At 55.2% G+C, this 17,640-nt stretch overlaps 1 protein-coding gene across 2 annotated transcripts; it reads left to right on the top strand.

Annotated features, from left to right (window-relative positions):
• Positions 1–5,106: 5,106 nt before the first annotated feature.
• On the top strand, positions 5,107–17,145 carry LOC119696162. Of its 2 annotated transcripts, XM_038125835.1 has the most exons (3): positions 5,107–5,217; positions 15,684–15,952; positions 16,022–17,145. In XM_038125835.1, the coding sequence occupies exon 3, from the start codon at positions 16,112–16,114 to the stop codon at positions 17,027–17,029; it is 918 nt and encodes a 305-aa protein (XP_037981763.1). In that variant the 5' UTR covers positions 5,107–5,217; positions 15,684–15,952; positions 16,022–16,111; the 3' UTR covers positions 17,030–17,145. The 2 variants fall into 2 exon arrangements, with proteins under 2 accessions (XP_037981763.1, XP_037981762.1); XM_038125834.1 differs by having other exon boundaries at positions 15,684–17,145.
• The last annotated feature ends 495 nt before the right edge of the window (positions 17,146–17,640 follow it).

Here is a 17,640-nt window from a genome sequence, read left to right as displayed (position 1 = left end):
CAGAACGAGCTCCGCCTGGGCCTCCCGCTCCCCCGCGGCAGCGCGGGGGTTAAACGGCAGAGAAGGGCCGCTCGTGACTTCCGTGCTCTCCCATCTGCTGGGAACCCTGAAACCCATTTGGAAATGAATTTTTCAGTCGGAATGCGCGCTGCCGCGAGCAGCCGTCCCCGCACCCCGCACAGACAGCTTGCGCCGCGCTCCCACATGTCTCCAGCGACGGGCTGCGCTCGGCTGATTGCAAAGGCATTAAGTATGTATGGCCATCCTGCCCGCGTGCGCTCTTCCCGCACTTTATTCCATAATTATCATCACATTAGGTTGGTAAATAATGTTGACACATGGTTCCCGAACAGCTGGAGAGTGTCCGTCTGACACCCGCGCCATCCGAGCTCAGCTCCTCGGAAAAGCGGGACGGCTCCCGGCTCCGCTCCCTCGCCAGCGGGGAGGGGAAACCTCTCCTTGCCGTAAAATCCCTCCAAGAAGGCACGGCTCTGATCTGGGAGCGGGGCAAGGCGCTCATTAATCGTACAAGATTTGCAGATTAATCTAATTAGACCTCGTTTGTTCGAGGCGAAAGCCGCGCTGTTCCCGCCGCTGTCCCGGTCACTGCCCGGCCCGGCACACGCGGCTCCGTGTGGGAGTCGGCATCGATGACGGGACCGGCTTTGCAGTTCCCACCCCGGCCCTGTCACATTCCCGTGACAAATTCCAACTGCTTGAAGGGATGTCCTGCTCAGCCAGAGCATCGGCATGACTCCTGGCACCCCCAGCTGAGGCCGGCATGCCGGGTGTTCAGGAAAACCGTCGGGCTCCCTCGGGGAGAGGGCAGGGAAAGGGCAAACCCGGTGCGCTGGAGCTCTGCAGAAAGGCTTTGTCTCAGGAGTTTGGGTGAATTCATTTCTGGAGCGAAGGCTTCAAGTGAGTGGAAACGGCAAAATGACCAGCTCCTGCCACGGGGCCCTGGAGCTGCTCCTTGTTCCTCGGTGTCCCGGCAGGACAGCAGGAATGGCTCCCTGCTCCCCAGGGTGGGCATTTGCCTCCTGCCAAAGGGCAGCTCCCCCTTCCCACCACAGGCACACCCTGCATCGCTCCAGGACAGGAACATCCCAGCCTCGGGAAACTCCCTTTCTGAGACTTTTATTCATTCCAGAGCGAAGAAAGGGGGAAAAGGAGATGATGCTTCCCAGTGAAGAACTTCTATTTTTAGCCAGAAATTGCCCTTTTGGTCCAACAGCTGAAGTAGCCACTGGATTAAAGGACAAACCTGGGTATTTAACTGACACAGCAAAAAATGTTAATCCTGCTTGTGGGATAGGGAGAGAAAAAACCTGCTGGGAAAAAAATCCGCCTTCCGTTTTCTCCTGCTTGGCGTGGAGGTAAATCTGAGGGAACGGGGATATTGCGAGGCCCATAATCTTATTTACATTCGGAGCATGACTCCAGCTCCCAGAACATTGCAGACATCTGTCAGACAAACAGACACGACTCCGCAAAGATATTTCAAATGCTCTTCCCTTAAAAGCTAGGAAGCTGTTTGGGGATTTTGGCAGGATGGCTGGGATCTGACATGTCTTTTTTTCCGGCTTTTTTTTTCCCATTTGTTCTTTTTTTTTTCCCCCTGAAGCAGATGATTTCTTTGGCTTCCTACAGCAAGCTTAAGGAATTGGGTTTGCTGAAGTATTTGTTATGAAAATTGAAGCGCAAACTCCTGGCCTGAGCTAATTTGTTGGGAATTGTCTCTTGGAACGCTCTCCTGTGCCGTGCCACGCGCCTCCAGGTGTATTTTAAGGAACTTTCTCCCTTAGGAATGAAAATAACCTGACTCGGGTCACTGATGTGGCAGAACACAACCCCACCGTAGGTGTTCCTGCTTCATCTGAGGGGCACATGCAGCACTTCAGGGATAAAACCCCTGCGAGCCTGGGTCAGCAGCTGAGGACAGTCAGCAGCCCCTAAAGACAACCAGCATTTCCCAGAGATAACCAGGAGCTCTGCGTTGCTCCCAGCCTGTTTTCAGCTGCTCGACACAATATTGCTGCATAATTTGGAGTGTCTTTGGAGTGTCTCCTCTCCGGTTTTTTGGATGCGAGACTTAGCAACAGGGAAAGGTGCTAAAGAGAGACAAAACTTGTGTGGGTGGCTGGAGATTAGCCATTTGGAATTCTCTCCTTTGCTTTGTGCCACAAGCTGTTTGCCTGTTCCCACTCGGAGCCCGTCCTGGGCCGCGGTGCCGCGCCGTGCCCGAGATGCCATTGTCCCTGCTGCCACCTCTGCTGCCACCCTGGCCTCCTCCAGCTGTGCCACAGCTGTGCACAACCCGGTGTGGGATCTCCCCCGGAATCTCTCCCCCTGGGACAGAGTCGTGGAATCGTGAAGGTTGGAAACGAGCTTGGGGAGCATCAGTCCCCCGTGTCCTCACGTGCCACATCCCTGTGTTTCCTGAACGCTCCCAGGGATGGGAACTCCACCATCCAGGGCTAGCAACCCTTCCCTTGGTGGAGTTTTCCCCAATTCCAGCCCAAACCTCCGCTGGCCCAGCCTGAGGCCTTCCTGTCCGTTCTGTTCCTGGGACACGAGGCTGACCCCACCTGTTCTGCCCTTCAGGGGCTCCCGTGGGAGCAGCACCCAAATCCCCACGGCTCCAAGCTCTGAAATCCCTTCTTTCTTTCCACGGGTATGAAACCCGGAGCTGCTCGCAGTGAGCACCGTTAAATATTCCCTGCATTCCCAAAGCCAAATATGGAGGGAGGCACAACCAACCAGGGAGTGTATGGAAACCATTGATTCACAATATTGAAATTCCAGCTTACCTCCAATTAGCCGGCTTCCCAATATTTGAACAGAAGACCATTTTAATGCAATTACAAACACATTTTCGGCATTGGAATTCTGTGCATAATTAGCTCCCTATTAAAGTATTTATGGAGCCCTTTTTCCATCCCAAACAGCGAAAGCCGGAGCATTTTATTCCTTACTGTTACAATAATTAACTATGCAAGGAGAACAGCATATTAATAGAGCATAATTTGTTTACATTGAAAAGAAAATTGTGCTAGATTAGCATAGCAAAAGACTATTTCCATATCCAGGCAGGAATGTTCAGGCCTAATAGCAATTTTCAGTGTCGTTAAGGAATATTATTAATAAAGTAATACAGTGTAATTCCCTTTGCCCCTGCCATATTTCACAATGTCCTTAATTACGGCTAATTCCGGCGGGACTCATTTGGGGGTTATTAAGCCGGAGACACGGGAATCTTAAATACAACCTTTGGTAATGAGGAGGCTGCAGAGTTCCTGGGAGCGGGGAACGCCGAGGAGATGGAGGCACGGAGGGAAGGGACAGGCAGCAGAGCCCTTGGCACGAGCCTGGGCGAACAAGGATTGCTTGGAGCAGGGTGGCACTGAAACTCCCTCTGGGCATGGGCCTTCCTGCACCCAATTCGGGGTTCTGGGCATGGCATCCCCACAGAGTGAACAGAATTGCAGAGAGAAGCGTTCCCTCTGAGCACCAGAGAGGGTCCGTCCTTCCTTCCTTCCTTCCTTGCTTCCATGAACAGCCCACGTTTGGGTGCCTGGCAATGCCCTCCCTGGCTGCACGGGCATGCCAGGCCCAGATCAGGAATAGTTTAGGTCAGAAGGGACCTTACAGCTCAACCTGTTCTGTCCCAGGGCGCTCCGAGTTCCACCAGCCAGGGAAGGGCTAACTAATAATGATCCATCCAATATCTGATAATGATCTGCCACAGCGGGGGAAGAAGTGTCCGGAGAGCCCGCGGAGAGCACGGGTGTGCCCTGCTTTGTGCCCTGGTTTGCTCCATCCGAGCAGCGAGAGCAGCGAAGAGAAGGAGCTGGGAGCTGCAGCTCCCACCCGCAGATGGTTAATATTCACATGGAACTGGCAGCCAGGCTCCCGAGCATCCGCTGCGAGCAGCTGAGCCCCGAACCCGCCGGGCCCCCGCACAAGGATCGCAGGCTGCGCCCGGCGCTGGCAGCCTCGGGCTCAGCCCCTTCCAACTGCGCGGAGCCCTGGCAGAGCGGGAGGGCTCCCGGGCCGGGCCGTGCTCCGCAGCGCCTGCTGGGGGAGCTGGGAAAAGGGACGCCGCCCAGCCTCGCTCCCTCTGACCCCCATTTTGGGGCCAGCCCTAGGATAGGGGAACGGCCTGAAGCTGAACAAGCCGAGAATCCCTCCCCAGTATCCCGCTGGTTTAAAGCCACTCCCCTCGTGCTATCCCTCCATCCTGCAGCCCTGCCCCAAATCAACAACTTTCCCCCCTTCTTTCCTTCCTCTCTTTTGCCATGTGCCCCACGTCTGGGAATGAGCAAGGTGTTCCTTCAGCGCAGTTTTTTTGGGCAGAGCTTGGCGCCCGGCTCCGTCTGGCACGACGCAGCACAGGCTGCTGGGAGCTCGGGAGAGGGAGGCTGGATGTGGGATGCGTTTCCGTCCTGGAAGAACACGCACTCGGATCACTCCTGTGCTTTAGGATTTCTCTGCATGGGGAGACGGTGCAAGGTCTGGGAAACGTTGGCTTTTTATTCGGATTGTCCCTGCCCAGCATCCCATCAAACACCCACAGGAATCCTCCTGGGTGTCCATGGCCAGTGTGCCTCACACAGCTCCCCACCCCTGTAACCCAGCGGGACGAGGCGCTGGGAAGACACTTCCACACTCCCAGAAGCATTTTCCAATCCTGTCCCTGCTCCTGGGAGCATTTGTGGATGCAGCATTCCAACAAATTTCCCCCCATTTTTCCAAGAGCTGCTTGGAGCTCTGCCCCTCCCTGCTGTGAAAAGGTGCCCCTCCCTGGCAGTGGCTCTGTCATTCCCAAATGACATTTTCCAAAGGCTCGGGAGCAGCAGCGCTGTCACATGGCAGCGAGTGGCCGGCAGCAGCTCTCCATCCCTCCAGATGGAGGTTTTTGCATTCCCAAAACCAGGCAGAATGATCAATCCACAATGAAATGCAGGTTGGAATCACTCAGCCCAGCCCCAGCCCCAGCCCCACCTCGGACGTGCCGATCCCCCCAAACAGCAACAATAAAGCCTCTGTCTTCTTGCAGGATGTTTGTCATCTTTTGATCCCGTGCCAGCAAAGCGTGGAATTCTGGGAGAGCAAACCTCCCAAACTGATCCCTGCTCTCCACAGCAAGTGCATTCCAGAAAGATCCATGCTCCAAAAAGGACAGGGCAGGAAGTTCAGCTCGCTGGGGAAAACCAGGTAAATAAACTTCAAACGGCAGCAGCTGCAGCAGCCCAGGAATTCCCTTCTTACAGGAATTTAGAATAAAATGAAAGCTGTAGAAGTGGGCTGAAATGGAAAATGCCGTGTAACATAGTGGGTCAGTGTTGAGAAGCTCCATCGTGTTGCACTCCAGCCCCAGGGGATGCAGTGCAGCCCGACTGTCCCTGCAGAATCCCCCATTTCAATCAGCAGAATTCCCTACTGCTGGCCAGGATGGAAATCCTTTTCAAAGCTGCTCCTTGCCCCCCCCTGCAAGGGCAGATCCCTCCACGAAGCCCCTGCCGTTGCATCCCAAGGAAAGGTAAGGTTCCCTGGCACCCGCTCCGTGCCACATGTCCTTGGACAGGCTGCCAGAATTCCCCGGGGGGTGCCAGCCGCTCCTGGCACAGCCCTTCATCCTGGAAAAATCCCATTCCCAGCGCCTGGAACGCATCCCTCAGCTGGGAATCACGGGGGGACTCACCCTCTGCTCTTCTCCTGCCACACATTCCCTGGAGCTGCCCCCAGAGATCCCAGGACGCTGAGATTGCAACCCGGAATACCCAAGGGCTCTTGGAAAGCTGCTTCTCTGGGGAAGGAGGAGCAAACCGAAGGCAGCAGCACTGTAAATCCTCAGGAAGCCATAAACTAGAATTAAGGAGTTCAAATATGATCTGCAATCATTTAATCCGGGTGATGGATGTCCCTGCTCCGAGGCCGTTATTTACGGACGCCCCCGTTTATTGCTCCTCGGACTTTTTTAATTACTGCGCTCCCCAAACTCAATTACCCACCCCAGCAGATATTCTGTAAATAAAAGAGACCCAATTAATAATGTGCTTAGTCCAGCAGAGCTAAATCAAACCTGGGATGGGGACTGGCTGGGGAAGGTCCCGGGACAGATGGGTGGGGAGAGCCCAGGTGGCTGGGGTGCTTGGACACTCCCCAGTTCCAGCCACTGCCCTTACTGGGGTTGCTGCTCCTGGGTTTCTGCATGACGAACCATCAGGAGGAACAGGCAATATGGGAAGCAGGTTTCCACTTGAAGCCAGGCATGTTTCATCCCAAATATTTGGTGTTTTCACCTCGTTCTGTCAACAAACTTTGCCATCGTTGAAAAGTCAGGAACGTTGTAGCACAAATATTTCTGTTTGTACATTTCTTATCCTCTCTGGAAATACACAGCCAGAGGCTGTAGATGAGCAAACCCCATGGGACGGGATGTGATTCCAAAAGGAAACCAGGATAAAATGCTTTAAAATGGGAGTAATACATTTTTTCAGAGTTGTATTCACACAAAGGGCAGAATTTAATATCACAGGGGAAAATACAATCCCAAATTCCTGAATACTGCCACACAGCAGGGGCTTGGGCAAACTTGGGAGCACGAAAGATGGGAATGTTTGCAGGACAAACCTGAGCAGGGAAGGGCTGAGCTTTGCCAGGATGGGATGGGACAGGACAAACCTGAGCAGGGAAGGGCTGAGCTTTGCCAGGATGGGATGGGACAGGACAAACCTGAGCAGGGAAGGGCTGAGCTTTGCCTGGACAAACCTGAGCAGGGAAGGGCTGAGCTTTGCCAGGACAAACCTGAGCAGGGAAGGGCTGAGCTTTGCCAGGACAAACCTGACCCGGGAAGGGCTGAGCTTTGCCAGGACAAACCTGACCCGGGAAGGGCGGAGGTGTGCCAGGGTGAGAGCCCAGCACTTCACAGCCCTCATTCCCTGAGCTGCCCATGCTGGTGCCCAAATCCCTGAGCTCCCCGTGCAGTCGGGCTGGGCAGCCTGGGTGCCTTTCCACACTTCCCTTTCTTTATTAATGGCAGTCACCTGGCTGAATCCCAGCCAGGGGCTCCCATCCCTTGCTCCACCACAGCAAAGCAGCTTCATTAGGACAGGAACTTCATTAACAGCTCCTAACTAATGGCTGTCATTAAGCCCACCCCCCCAAAAGGGGGTGACCCCAGGACCCGGGCAGGGCAAACAGATGGAGCCCAAGGGGCACAGTCAGCAAAGGCTGGGGACACTGAGATGGATGAAGGGCACATTCCAGAGGGCTTGGTGCAGGTGTTCCAGCTGGACACTCAGGGAGGACAAGGGAAGGGCTGCAGGGAGGGTGGGGGTCCAGCCCCCCTCAGGGAAACCTCACCTTGGGAGGATCTGAAGGATCATTTCATCCCAGGCTGCTCCAAGCACCAACGTCTAACCCGGCCTTGGGCACGGCCAGGGATCCAGCTGCTCTGGGCACCCCGTGCCAGGGCCTGCCCACCCTCCCAGCCAGGATTTCCATCCCAATATCCCCTCTGGCAATGGAAGCCATTCCCTGAGGGCTGTCCCCCAATCCTCTCCTGGAGCCCCTTTAGCCACTGGAAGGGCTCTGAGCTCTCCCTTCTCTTCTCCAGTTGAACATTCCCAGTTTTCCCAGGCTGGCTCCAGAGCAGAGGGGCTCCAGCCCTGGAGCAGCCCCGTGGCCCCCTCCAGACTCACTCCAGCTGGACCCAAGCTCCTCCTGCCCTGGATCCCCACCCCAAATCCCAGCATTTAAAGCAAAATCTCCTCCCTTGCACGTTGCATCCCAAAAATGCAGGTACTTCCAAGGAAAAAACCCGCAAATGTGACTTTGGAAAAGAGTTGGAGGATGTGTGAGGGCAGCCAGGGGGGTTATGGCAGAATTTTCTTTGTGTTTCCATAAAAACCATTCCAGATGGTGCTGGAGAGGAATTCCCACCCGGACCAGGTGCAGGATAGTCTGGACTTGCTTTGTGAGATGGAGGGAAAGACTTGTTGCAGTAAAAAAACCAACTCCAAATGAAGGATTTCTTGACAAAAAAGTGAAATTATGAAGGTGCTGCCTGGCTGGAAAAAAGGAATTAAAGCTTATTTACACTGGAAAAAGGAGGAATTAGTGCAGTTCAATCCCTGTGCCAGGCCAGGAGTGAGGGATGAGGGGAAATAGAGACAAGAGGGATTTATTATTAAATTAAAATCACTTAATTACTGCAAATGTTAAATATGCACTTTTCTGGCATTTCAGGGATGTTTTTCCCTCAAATTGCAATGAATTGTCCACTTGGAATTCCCCCTCCTCCAGCAGCGGGTAAATGTCAGCCCTAAATTAAAGTTAACTGGGATCTGCTCCACCTCGGAAAAAAAAGATTTAATTAGAATCAATAAAGCACCTTTTATTGGAGTTTCCAAACACAGGAACCTGAAACCTGGGAGCTGTTCACAGCCTGGGGTCAGAGGGGAGCACCTGGCTGAGGAGCCCCGGGGATGGGATGAAATCCATCAGTCCCTGATTCAGCCCAGATGAGGACGCGTCCCCGCTCCTTTGCTCCTGCTGGGAGGTAAAATCGCTCCCAGTTCCAGCTCTATTTTTAACTCTGCTCAGAAGGGATGAGCAGCCCTGGAATTCCCAAAGCCATCAGTGCGGGGAGTGCCTTGAGTGCCGTGATCTCAGAGCCTTTTTCCAGGCCATGGCAAACACATTTCATATCCCCCGACTCCCTAAAAGAGAGACAAAGGCTCGGCGGTGTCAGATTGCTGGGAATTAGTCGTAATTTGATTAGGAATCTCCCAGCAGGCCACCCCAGCACACAGAGATCAGGGGGAATTAATGCCCTGATCAATTAGATCGGGATTGTTCGGCCGGCACCGAGCAATACCACGGGCTGGGATTTGCTGCGAGTTGTTCCCTTAATCCTCTTGTTCTGGGCTTCTTTAGGAGGAGGCACAAAAGCTCCTAAATTAGGACAAGGCGATACTGCACGGCGGGGAAAAACCCTGCTGTGGATTAGGGAGACATCTGGGGGATTCTCCTCCAGCTCAGCCAGGCAGGGAGCAGATCCCAAATTCCTGCCTCACAGCAGCACTGACACAGGCAGGGAGCAGATCCCAAATTCCTGCCTCACAGCAGCACTGACACAGGCAGGGAGCAGATCCCAAATTCCTGCCTCACAGCAGCACTGACACAGGCAGGGAGCAGATCCCAAATTCCTGCCTCACAGCAGCACTGACACAGGCAGGGAGCAGATCCCAAATTCCTGCCTCACAGCAGCACTGGCACAGGCAGGGAGCAGATCCCAAATTCCTGCCTCACAGCAGCACTGACACAGGCAGGGAGCAGATCCCAAATTCCTGCCTCACAGCCCTACTGGCACAGGCAGGGAGCAGATCCCAAATTCCTGCCTCACAGCAGCACTGACACAAGCAGGGAGCAGATCCCAAATTCCTGCCTCACAGCAGCACTGACACAGGCAGGGAGCAGATCCCAAATTCCTGTCTCACAGCAGCACTGACACAGGCAGGGAGCAGATCCCAAATTCCTGCCTCACAGCAGCACTGACACAGGCAGGGAGCAGATCCCAAATTCCTGCCTCACAGCAGCACTGACACAGGCAGGGAGCAGATCCCAAATTCCTGCCTCACAGCAGCACTGACACAACTCCTCCACTCCCAGTTAATTGTGTGGCCTCATCCCTCTGGGATCCCGGATTATTTGAGTCAAATTCAATTAATTGTCTGTGTTTGAGTCAGGATTTTTTATATTTTCCATTAAATTGCCCTTTCCAGGTAGAAATCCATACAGTCAGAACATTTCCCAGTGGCTGGGGCTGGAGTCCAGGAGGGCCACACGTGCTGATCCCACTGATGGCCAGGCTGGATCCGCACCGGGATCACCCCAAATCCCAGCAGCAGCCCCCCTGGAAAACCCACCCAGGAGCTGCTTTATAACTGGGAGAAGGGGATCAGTCTGAACCCCCCTTGCCACGAGTAACTCCATCAGCTGCTCTCGCAGAAGTGGTGGCATTTTCCCGGGATTTATCCAGCCACGTTCCCGTTGGCAGGGGGGGTCGGGAGTAGCGGGCACGGCGGGAATGCCCCACAGCTGGAGGCAGCCCCCCCTGGATCCGCGGGATTCCCCGAGCCAGGGCAGGAGCACCGCAAGGTGGGAATTGTCTGCAGCGTCCTACACGGGAAAGCCGTAAATAATTCATGGCCATTTATTATTCCGTGAGTAATTCCGAGCCGGGCCAAGAGCAGGCGGCTGCAGCCCCGAGGAATTTCCCTCCCAGCCACTACACGTGTCAGGCTGGGAGCCGAGGGATGAATATTTTAAGGACAATGATTTCTTTTTCCCATTTTTCCCCCGCCAGGACTAACCCAAACTGCTGATCTGCACTTTGGGAGGCACTGCGACACTTGCTCCCAGCTGGAAAAACCAGCCCCAATGTGTTTAAAATTCCACAGGAAATGGGATTTCCCTAGCTCTTCCTATTTTTGGATGCTCTGCTCTGGTTTTCAAGATTCCCTCTCTGATGTTTTCTATTTCCTGAGCTGCTATCCCTGATTATCAATCCCAGGATGGAATTTGCCACCTCATGCCTGGCCCAGGGCCCCTCTCCAGCTCTCTGGAGCTGTAACAGGACAAGCAGTGAACAATCCAGCCCCTCCTCGCAGAAAGAGGTGCAGTTCTGGCAGGACGCAAGGAAACAGGCTCAGGCCGTGCCAGGGGAGTTCAGGAGGAATTTCCCCAGGGAAAGGTTCCTTGGAGGTGTCCAGGGAGGCACTCGGGGACACAGGCTGGGCTCTGTGACCCGGGAGGTGTCTCCAAGCTCTGATGCCACCAGGAGGAGGAGGAGGCGGCTCCCCTGAGGAAGGGCTGGGGCCGAGGTGTGGCCAGAACCCTTCCCCAGGTAATTCCCGCGGGGGTGGGGGCAGACGGCCCGCGGGCACCTCTCCTTCCTTTGTGTCCCTCCGTGTTGCTGTGCATATTGAGCCGTTCCAGCAGGAAATTGCATTTGCATCTTGTGTGGCACAAGCATGTTGTGAATATCATAAAAACACATATGGTCATAAAGGCTGGGAGAGAAGGCGATAAAAGTGACATTTAGGGAACAGCTTTGGGAAAGGCAAAACATGTTCAGGGAGCTGCTTTTGTGCAGCTCCTCCCTGCGAAAGATTCTGGGCTCTCACTTGAGAAGCTTTTACAGCAAACTTCTTAATTTTGTGACAAACTTCTTAATTTTGTGACAAACTTCCTAATTTTCTGCGCAAACTTCCTTTTGTACAAACTTATCCTTTCCAGTCTTCCTTAATTTGTTGGTGCAAACTTCCTCAATTTCATTCTACAAACTTATTTTTTGTTCAAGCTTCTTACTTTTTTCTCCCAAACTTCCTAATTATTTTTGTACAATGTATTAACATTCTCACTTCAAACTTGAGAAATTTTCCTTTGCCTTTTGAGCTTGAACCTCCTGGGATATCCTGGAAGAAACTCGGCCTTTCCCACGTGTTTCCCAGGTGTGGGACAGATTCCGTGGCAGGTTTAAGTGCAACTCTTGAATTTCGAGTAGCTTGGGCTATTGGATGGAGCAATATTTTGGGATGCTTAGCAGTGGGATTTCATCGCTTGCACTTTGATCAGGAGGTTCATGGTGGAGGCTGGGCTGGATGGGAATATCCCTGAATTCAGCCTTTTCCTGCCTGACCTGGGGTAATACTGCAGTTCTGGATAGCAGAAGCCTGTGGACATCATGAAATATTAACTTTCAACAAGGAAAAATAAATTACTGGGAAAAGATTTTCCTGACGGGTCAGAGGCCCTGGATGGAAAAGCAGGAAGTCTCCCATAAAACTATTCCCAGTTTTTCCCTGTCTTGACGCTCCGTGGGTCAGGGTTAAGAGCTCCCTGTCAGGATCGTCCCAGAGCTGCCAGCAGGATGGTTCAGCACAGCCAGCCCCATGCCCGTGCCCTTGGAGCTGCTTTTCCAGCCCTCCTGGTCCACGGGCAGGATCCCTGCGAGCCCTTGCCGCGTGCTCCCAGCAGGGAATTCATTCCAATTTTCCAGGGCTGTAAACTGCAACCCTTTTATCTGGAGCCTTTAGCAGGCTCTGTGACAGCAGATCCGATGGGAGCGTGCTTTGCCATAAATCCTCCCAAAATGTTCCTTTGCTCACAAATGATGGGGCTGATTCATGCTCCAAAGGCGGATCTTCAGCTCCTGCCAAGTCACCATGGCTCCCTTCTGCTTGGAACGAGCGGGAGAAGTGTCTACCCCGGGAAGCAGCTCTGCATCACACGGGCAGGGGGAGGAGGAGGAGGGAGCCTTGCAGATCTCCTGCTTTTCCAGAGGATTTCACTTCCACGCAGCTGTGGCCTGTCCTTCAGCCGCTCCACGGGGACACTCCCAGGGGTGCCTGCATTTCCTTCTGCTCCCTGCAAAGGAGCTTCCTGTCCCTGCTTTGTGCAACCTGGGAACGAGCACCCTTGGCCCCGCTCAGGGATCCCCGCTGCGCTCCCAGGGGGTGGCCAGCCTGGAGAAGGGAAGGGCCCAGGGAGACAGAGCCCTTCCCAGCGCTTCAAGGAGCGCTGGAGAGGGGCTTGGTTCCCTTCCGTGTCACCGGAATCATTCCAAGGTCACGGGCGCTGCCCATCCCTCCAGTCCCGCGTTAGGAACCACCGGGACAAGGTGACTCCCTGGCTGTCCCCGATGCTGGCTCCCTTCCCCGGCTGCAGCGAGGATGCGATTCCCCCCGCGCTTCCCTGGCCCCCCGCCCAGCAGCGACTTGGGAAAGAGGGGGAGCCCGCAGGCTTTGGGAATTCACAGCCTGACAAAGTTGTGACTTGCAGAAGCACGAGGGAAGAGGGGGAAGCGGCTCCGTCCCCGCGCCAGCCGCCTTTTCCCGGCAGCTCCCATCCCGGTGAAATTCTTCCCCCTAGTTTCCAGTCATGGAATAGTTGCCATTACAGCCAGAGCTGCTGCGCAGCGCCGGGGGAGCCGGGCTGGCTTAGGGTGGCTCCGGAGCAGAGGAGAGGAGGAAGGCTGGAGGATGGGGCAGAGATGCCGCAGATGTCCCGGCAGCTACGTGCGTCCCTCCACCGCTCCGGGATTCACTTCCCAGCTGCTCAATGGAAGCGATTGTTGCTTCTCCCGAAAGAGAAGCGGCCTCTCCCAGCTCCGGAGCCTCCAGAGCACAGCAGGAAGAGGGGCAGCAGCAGGCAGGAGCCGGGCAAACACAAGGATCTGCCCAGAGGGAATGCAGGGGGCAGAGCTGCAGCCCTTCCAGAGGCAGGAGCCGGGCAAACACAAGGATCTGCCCAGAGGGAATGCAGGGGGCAGAGCTGCAGCCCTTCCAGAGGCAGGAGCCGGGCAAACACAAGGATCTGCCCAGAGGGAATGCAGGGGGCAGAGCTGCAGCCCTTCCAGAGGCAGGAGCCGGGCAAACACAAGGATCTGCCCAGAGGGAATGCAGGGGGCAGAGCTGCAGCCCTTCCAGAGGCAGGAGCCGGGCAAACACAAGGATCTGCCCAGAGGGAATGCAGGGGGCAGAGCTGCAGCCCTTCCAGAGGCAGCAGTGAGTGCCCAGTGCCCAGAGCTCCTCAGACCCCATGGAGGCACTCTCCCAAGAGCCTCCTGCTCCCACTGCTCAGCCTGGCTCGTGCTTCCACACTCTTTTGAGATGGATGGGAGAAGCTGCTCTTCCCTGCCTTCACGCAGGTGGCACTTTTGTCACCGAGCAGGCGTAATTTTGGGAAGTGTTTGTACTGCAAATGGAAACCTGGCGTTCCCAGCACCTCCCTTCCCACTTAATCACAGCAGCCACTGGAGACCGTGCTGCTCCCATTGAAACCCAACACTCCAGAAGCACAGACCACTGCCCCCTTTGTCCCTCAAATTCCAGCAGACTCCAAGCTCCTTCCTTCCAGCACCAGAAACCATCCAAAGGAGGGGATGAGACAGGAAGGGGAATATTAAATCCCTGTTTTAGCAAATCCTTCTTCTGAGGAGTTGGGAAGCGGGATAGGTGTTGTTTGAAAACTAGCATGGATTAAGGGGGAGGGAGGAAGAGCCACAGCTGGAGAGAGGCTGAGGGTGATGCTCCACTGCAAGGAGAAGCTCTACTGCAAGGAGATGCTCCACGGGAAGGATATGCTCCACGGGAAGGAGAGAGATACCATCCTGCTATCCACACACCCCGGCTGTGCTGCAGACTGGGAGCTGGCTTTGGTTCCTGTTCCTCTTCCCCAGAGCTCCTGGATCTGGTTTGTGTCCCACAGGGGTTTCTGGGTGTGAGCTCCAGGCAGGATCCGGGTGACTGAGGCTCCTCCAAGCCCGTTCCCTGTGCCCGCGTCCCTGTGGCACTGCAGACAATCCGAGCCCATCCCTGTGGCACAGCCACATCCATTTTTAACACAGGCCTTCTGTGCTCTCCCTTTTCCAGCTCTGAACAGAGTGAAAGATGTTCCTGGCTTAGCGGGATTAAAAAACAAAGTGCAGCCCAAATACCCTGGCAGGCACAGCAGCACTGCCCTAAACTGCGTGCCACGGGCACTGCTGGAACGGGGAGCTGAAACCACCCGGCCACCGAGCCATCCTTTCAGGAGTGCCACACATGGACACACAGGGCAGCTCCCCACGGCACGTGGAGAGGCGGATGTGGATGGAGGGCTGGGATGACCACGGGCAGGAGGATGGAGATCTGGGACTCAGAGCTGCTGCTGGGCCCTTTCCATGCTCTGCAGGTTCCCAGTGCCTTTTGCTGCCGCTCAGAAACACAAGTCTCTCGGTTGCTGTTCCAGGATTGCAAATTGGAATCAGAGAAAGAGGATGAAAAGGAGATGAGGGAAAAAGAGAGAAATGGTGCTTTGGAAGCCTGTGCAAGTGTCTGATCTCCTGTGCTGTTTGTGCTGAGAGAATAAATCCATGCTGCATTCCAGGCTGGGCCAGTGGGGAGGGGAAATCCCCCTTCCCTGGGCAGGGAGTCATTGAGGCTGGAAAAGATCTCCCCGTGGAGAGGGCACTCGGGCACTGGCAGGGGCTGCCCAGGGAGGCTTGGAGTGCCCAAGGAAGGACTGGAGGTGGCACTTAGTGCTCTGGGCTGGGGACAAGGTGGGGACCAGGAGCAGCTTGGACAAGATGGTCCTGGAGCTCTTTTCAACTGAAATGGCTCTGGGTTTCTGGGATCCTCGTGTCCCACCCTCATGCAAAAAACAGGCACTGTGTTCAGGCAGTTCATGTGATCCTTGGGGAAGATTCCAATGTTTTCTTTGAGGGACTGTGAATTCCTGTTGTGTTTTGTTTTGCTCTTTCCCAGAGCAATATTGTTTTTCCCCGGTGTCTCAGGAACTTCTCCTGGCCATCTGCACCATTCCCATTGCCGCTTTGCTGCCAAAGCCCTTTGGGTTTTGCAGCCCAGCGAGGGCTCCCCCAGCAGGCGGGCAGTGCCAGCCAGATCTGCTTCTGCTCCTCGGGAGAAGGCCCTGGAGGCAGCGGGGCTCCATCCCAGCCCCGTGCCCACAAAGCTCTTTCACAGGCTCATAATGGAGCCATTGAGAGCACGGAGTTATTTGGAAAACTCCCGAGCCGGGAGGAATCTGCGCCTGTTGGGGTTGAGTCACGCCTTGGCAGCGGCCAGCCCTGCACAGATTTCCTTTTTTTAAAGTGCACTTTTCTCTTCCAGATCCAGAGACAAGGGACCTTTATCAGCCTGAACTTCATCTCCGCCCCAGAAAAGCTGCACCCGGCCCAGTCCTGCCAGAGGAAACTTCCAGAAGGTCTTCATTTGGGGACTTGGAGCTTCCAGTGGCTGCACTCTCATCCCAGCTGGAACTTGGTCCCCAGGCCTGCTTATCTCCAGCCTGAAATGATTTGGCTGCAGCTTCCCCTGTGGGTGTCAGTGCCTTCCTGCCTGCAGGATTAAGGGATCCATTCCAATCTCTCCGTTGGCAGGTGTGTGAAAGCCTCTGGTTTCTCCTACCTTTTCCTGTGCTTTCTGCTAAAAGAACAGCTTTTCCTTAGGCAATTTCGGTGCTCTGGTGCTGCCCGGTGCAGAACACACCACACTCCCTTGACCCCACAACATCCACACTCAGCTCCTGCTCAGCCTGGATGGACCAGAGGGGAAAAGCTCCATCCCAAGCACCCTCAGGCCCTGGGTGCTCCGGGGCTCCTGCATCCCTGGGCCATCTCCCAGCCATCCCCGCCGAGTCAGGCCGCTGCCTCCATCCTGCCGTATCCCAGTGGAAAAGCGGCTCTCTCCTGGGAACGGGGCACGGGCTGGCAGCCCCGCGCCTCCTGCAGCGGCACCTGCGGCCCGGGAGTGGCTCCGGGCCGGGCGTGGGCAGCGCGGGAGCTGCCGGGCCATTGTTGCGGAAGCGCCGATGGGATCGGGCACAGATGGGAGACACGGAGCTGTCGCAACGAGCCGGGATTGGAAAATGTTATAATTGGGATGGTAAACAAGTTCACAAGGACCCCATTGAGGCAAGGCATTGCCATGGTAACCGCCCAGAAAAGTCTGGGAATGAGGAAGGGATCGATCCGTGGGGGCAGCGGAGGGAAGGCGCCGGGGCTGCTCCGGGGAATGAGGGCTCTGGGACGTGCTCCAAGCCTGCCCCGCTGCTCCAGGCTCCCAGCTGTGTGGGATGGGATGCCGTGCTTGCAGGGCCTGTGGGATGGGGCTGGAAAGGGCCCTTTGGGGTTGGAACGCAGCCCCCGGTGCTGCGGGGCCTTTCCCATCAGGCCGAGCAGCACTGGAGCTCTGTGGGCTGGGCAGGACGGAGCCTCAGCATCCCCAGGATGCGCTCACCTCCCGGGGCTGTGCTTGGACAGCAGGCACAGGTGCCGTTCGGGGTGCCCTGTGCAGGCCACTCCTCATCCAGGTGGGTCCTTCACCCCAGGAGATCCTGTGATCTTTCCAGCTGGGAACAGCACGGAGCCGGTAGCACTTCACCATCACCATCAAGATGGGCAGTGGCGTGTTTGGAGTCCCTCGTGCCCCAGCCTCTCAAGCCACAGATTCCATAAATGAGATAGGTGGGGTTGGAAGTGACCACTTTTCAGCACAAGGAGCAATCCCCCCTCCCTCTGCAGCCCACACCTCCCTGCCGCGGCCTCTCCCAGGTTTAGGGCCAGAAGTTGGATGAGAGCAAAGTAAATAAAAGGTCCTGCAATGAAAGCAAGCTTAGCAACTTCATACTCAAAATAGTGTTTTTAAAGCCTGATTTTATTAATCAGCTCCCCGTCTTTAATGGGGTAATGCTCCACATTCCAAGATGGATGCAGCAATTTTCCTCACTCCAATAAAACGATAAAATTTGTTTATAGGCCAAAAGAAATGTTAAGGGCCCGGGGCCACTGAAAGCCTCAGAACAAATCTTTTTTAAGTGGCAGGGCTGCAGCCCAGGGCAAAGGACACCAGAAGGAGTTGTCTGCCAGGACTTGCACAGCTCACTGGGGAAGAGGCCCTTGAAATCCAGCTGCTTTCCTCCTGGAAATCAGTGGGTTTGAAGCAGGGAGGTTGGACTGTTCCAGAAGTGGAGGGAGCACACGTGGGCACAGTGCTGTTCAGCCAGATTTTTCCATCCCTCTCCGAGCTGCACGGCAGCACTATCCATCATTTTTCCGGGGGCTGCAGT

Source organism: Motacilla alba, chromosome Z (assembly GCF_015832195.1).
Source record: "Motacilla alba alba isolate MOTALB_02 chromosome Z, Motacilla_alba_V1.0_pri, whole genome shotgun sequence".
In the NCBI taxonomy this organism is placed as follows: domain Eukaryota; kingdom Metazoa; phylum Chordata; class Aves; order Passeriformes; family Motacillidae; genus Motacilla; species Motacilla alba.
Note: the sequence above shows the minus strand (reverse complement) of the source record. Positions and strands in the feature narration are given on the sequence as shown.